This window comes from Vipera ursinii (assembly GCF_947247035.1).
Source record: "Vipera ursinii genome assembly, chromosome: 15".
NCBI classification, from domain to species: Eukaryota; Metazoa; Chordata; class Lepidosauria; order Squamata; family Viperidae; genus Vipera; species Vipera ursinii.
Genome location: NC_139528.1, coordinates 6766449 through 6770707, shown reverse-complemented (window position 1 = coordinate 6770707; position 4259 = coordinate 6766449). Strand labels below are relative to the sequence as shown.

General features: G+C 50.4%; 1 protein-coding gene across 3 annotated transcripts in view; it reads left to right on the top strand.

Annotated features, from left to right (window-relative positions):
* The first annotated feature begins 1716 nt into the window (after positions 1–1716).
* ARHGEF2 (Rho/Rac guanine nucleotide exchange factor 2) overlaps positions 1717–4259 on the top strand; it is a 74513-nt gene continuing 71970 nt past the window's right edge. For all 3 annotated transcript variants that reach the window (XM_083374183.1, XM_083374182.1, XM_083374181.1), the window contains exon 1: positions 1717–1972. In XM_083374183.1, coding sequence (XP_083230309.1) covers positions 1910–1972 — 63 coding nt within the window. In that variant the 5' untranslated portion in view covers positions 1717–1909. The remainder of the gene's footprint in view (positions 1973–4259) is intronic.

Genomic DNA, 4259 nt, shown 5'->3' with positions numbered 1-4259 from the left:
CAAAATCTCATTTCCAGCCGACGAAGGAAATCCGTTGTTTCTCTCTTGCTCCTCAAACCCCTAATTCAGCCAGGAACTTTGCTTCATCTCAGCCTTTCTGGCTTTGCCAGATGTGTTGGTCTTTAGCCACAGTGGTTGGGACTTACAGGAGTTGCAATATACCATGCAGTGCAACAGCTGACATAGCTGGTTCTGTTTGGGCTGGTATCATAAATCCAAAACAAACTTTACTTCATGATTCTGGCTTGTTGAGGAGGCAACAAGCCAGGAGCTTCATGGGACAATTTCCCAACATCCCATCTTGGCTTGCTTACTGTTTGCACCGACCGTGGGGAAGAGCAGATGTCAACAGGCTCTGTTGACCTGTATACAGGTAGTCCTTGACTTACGTCCACAATTGAGCCCGCACGTTCTGTCGTTAAGCGAGACATTTGTTAAGTGAGTGTTGCCCCATTTTACGACGTCTCTTGCCACCGTTGTTAAGCGAATCACTGCAGTCGATAAGTTAGTAACCCAGTGGTTAAGCGAATCTGGCTTCCCCATTGATTTTGCTTGTCAAAAGGTCGCAAACGGGGATCACGGGACCTTGGGGACCCAGCAACCGTCGTTAAGTATGAGACACGTGCCAAGCATCTGAATTTGGATCACACGACCGCGGGGATGCTGCAGTGTGTGAATAACGGTCATAAGTCACCTTTTTTCCGTGCCGTTGTAATTTTGAACGGTCCCTAAATGAACCGTTGCACGTCAAGGACCACCAGTCAGTTCTCCGGAATTTTAGAATACCGTGCGGTGTGAAAGGTTGGCGTTGTGTGCCAGAAATGTCTTTTTTTTAAAAAATCCCTTTGCATCATCGCCACACGTTGTTTCCAGCATCTCAGAATCTGGTATTCGGTGAGTAGCTACCACAACTTTTTCAGGGATTTTCCCTTCAATACCGAGAGCTCAAACGATACACCTGCTTGTAGGGTAGGTAGTTGAGCTCGAGAAGCTGTCGCTGGCCGCGGGCCGAGCCTTTGAACCCGGGATTCGTTTGGTTTAACCCCCGCCAACCCACTGGGACTGTCACGCCTCTGCTTTCACAAAGTAAGACCCCGACCTCGGGAGTTGCCGGGTTGCGTGTGGCGTCTTGCTTCTAGGAAGTGAACAATGGAAGTGCGGCATGCCATCGCTTCCCTCGGGCTGTTCGACGCTTGGCGAAGGGGTGCCTGTTTGGGTGCCTCTGCCCTGGGCAGCTGTGGAAGAGGGTTGCTGGGCTGTGGAACAGGGTGCCCTGCACCGCACGGCTGCTTTACGGGTCCCCAGGAAGCCTCTGGGGTCTAAACTGTAGAGCAGCCTTGGACAACTGGGAATAGGCTGCATTTCTGCCTTGCCACAGCAGTGCCTCGTCGTGCTGCTAGCAAACTGTTTTTCTCCTTGCCCTGTGGAGAGGCTGCTCTGAGCCGGAGCATCGTGCAGCGAGCGTTGAGCAGGAATCCTGGAAAAGCACTGGGTCCCCGGAAAGTGGGTCCCTCCGAGCGCTGTTTCTGATGCAATCTGCTCTACTTCTGGAACAGGACAGCCCTTGTTTGCCTCTCTTTTTTTTTTCAAGGTGGTGTAAGAGCAGGGGGGGTTCCTCCTCCTCCTCCTCCTCCTCCTCTGTCTCTGGGAGGAGGAGCAAAGCAGTTTGAATAATCCAAGTTTTGAGCATGGCTAGTTAACTTCCTGCTCGTGAGTTGGCTGTACAAAGGAAAGGCAAGCTGGAAGGGTCTTCTCCCTCCTTCCCTCTCTTTCTCTCTCTCTGTGTTTTCCAAGGAGAGACAACTTCATTCATCCACTCCTGTTTTTCTCTTCATTTGCTTTGGATGCCCCAAACTCCTGCCATCCTAGCTAGCGGGAGACCCAATCCAATCCTCTCCAAGGCTGGATTATGTCTCGGATAGAATCTCTGGCCAGGTCTAAAATCGATCGGAAGAAAGAAAACATCTTGAAGGTTAGTTCCACTCCTTGGCGGGGTGTGTGTTTGTGTGTCTTTGTTTAAGCAGGGTTTGGGCTGAGATCAAGGGAGACAGCCCAGCTCTTGAGGAGTTGTGTATTGTGGCGTAGACTTTCTTGGGGGGAGGGGGATTTGAAGGAAACTTGTCGGTGTGATGCTCGGTTTTGGGGCTTTCCAAGAGAGCGTGCTTTGGGGGGAAATATCGGAAGCGAGGGTGGGCACGGCTATCCAGGCTGCAAAAAAAAGCCTTTGTGGCCATCTTCAACCCCTGCAAGCGTGTGGATACTTGGGGAAGTTTTATGAATTCATCCTCACGTGTGCCTTCCTTCGGAGGGACTACTTCCAGTTAAGAGACAGAAATTGTTTGTATCCTTCCCACCCAGCCTCAGCCTGGAATCCTAATTTGGGACGAGGGGTCAAAATAAAGGTCAAAGAGAAGAGGAACACCAGCCCGTGATTTAAACTGAATTTGTAAAACTTTGCAGGCTGCTCTCTAGCTTGATTTGCTGAACACCTCCCATACGGGTACGGAAATAAAACTAGTGGCTCCCAAATCCGTCTCTCCTCTTGGGTGGCAGCCAAGACACAAATAGATGGGCCTGCTTTTGTCGCTCGGCTCGGCAGTTTGAAAACTGCCTTCTCCGCGTGGTGCTGAAAGCACCGTATAATTTTATTTGCATCTTTAAAGCGTGCCTCTTCCCTTCCCCCCCCCACTTCTGGTTTCAGATCTTGCCTTGCCAGATGTCCCTTTCTTTGAAAGGGTTGCCCCAGTTCCCCTGAACAATAGAGCTTTCTGTAGCTGCGATATAAAAGGGTATAAAATATCCCTTACACGGGGAGGACGCACGAAATGTAGCCCCCAGTTGCGCACAACAGATCCCAGGGCGCTGCTCTTCCGCCTTGTCGGCTTTGAGCTCTTTTAGCATGTTCCTCATTTTGCTGCCTTTCAGAGAGTTTGCTCGAGTCTCCTTTGTGAACTGGACCGTCTTCACCGTTCCGGAGTGGCAAAAATGGAAACGCTGTCCCTGACCGCAGGGAGCCTGGCTTGGCTGCTTTAGCCTACCCCTTTCACGTGGGGCAAGACAATGGCCGCCTAACATTGCGGGGGGGGGGGGTGCCACTTAACCTCCAGGCATTCCAGCTCGGGGTCTCCCCACCTGTTGACAAGGAGGTGGCGCGTGGCGCCGTGGGCAAACTCCCGAGTTTGGAGGGGGTAGTAGCCCAGCCTTCCCCAGCTTCACGTGCTCCAGAGGAAGCCCTGAGGCGGTGGCCCAGACTGGCTGGCTGCCTTGCGTTCCCCAAGCTGTAGATCCAGGCTGATCACTTTCAGCTGCAAAAGTGTCCCTGCTTTCCGAATCGAGCTGGAAAGGGACCTTGGAGGTCTTCTAGTCCAACCCCCTGCTCTAGCAGGAGATCCTATGTCATTTCAGACAGGTGGCTGTCTCCAGTCTCTTCTTAAAAGCCTCCAGTGATGGAGCTCCCACAACTTCTGGTGGCAAAGCTGTTCCACTGGTTGATTGTTCCTACTGTTAAGAAGTTTCTCCTTGCTTCTAAGTTGCATTTCCCCTTGATTGGTTTTTATGACCACAATTGGGACCAGAATGTCTGTTGGTAAGCAAGACGGGTTGTTGAACGAGTTCTGCCTAATTTTACAGCCTTTTTTTGCCACAGTTGTTAAATAGAACCACTGCAGTTGTTAAATGAATCATAGCTGGGAAGGTTGCAAAGGGCAGTTCACACGACCCTGGGTTGCTGCAGTTGTTGTAAATTCATCCAGTTGTCAAGTATTCAAATTTGGATCAGGTGATTGGGAACGCTGCAATGGTCATAAGTGCGAGGACTGGTCAAAAATAACTTTTCAGTGTCGTTGTAACATTAAACGGTTGCTGAAGGCATGGTTGTAAGTTGAGGACTATCTGTCCTGGAAGGTCGGCTGTACATGCAGTAACTAAAGAAGATTACTTTTGGAATACAGGCAGTCCTCAACTTACAACAGTTCATTTACTGACAGTTCAAAGTCACAGTGGCACTGAAAAAAACCGAATGTTTTTCACTGCAAGTGACCATTGCAGCCTCCCCATTGGTCACATGATCAAAATTCAGCCCCTTGGCAACTGACTCCTATTTATGACGGTCGCAATGTCACGCGATTCCCTTTTACGACCTTCTGACCAGCAAAGTCAATTGGGGTGGGGTGGGCAGATTCACTTAAAAACCAGGTTGCTAACTCATCGGCTACAGTGATTCACTTAACAGCTGTGGCGAGAAAGGTTCGTCAAGCGGG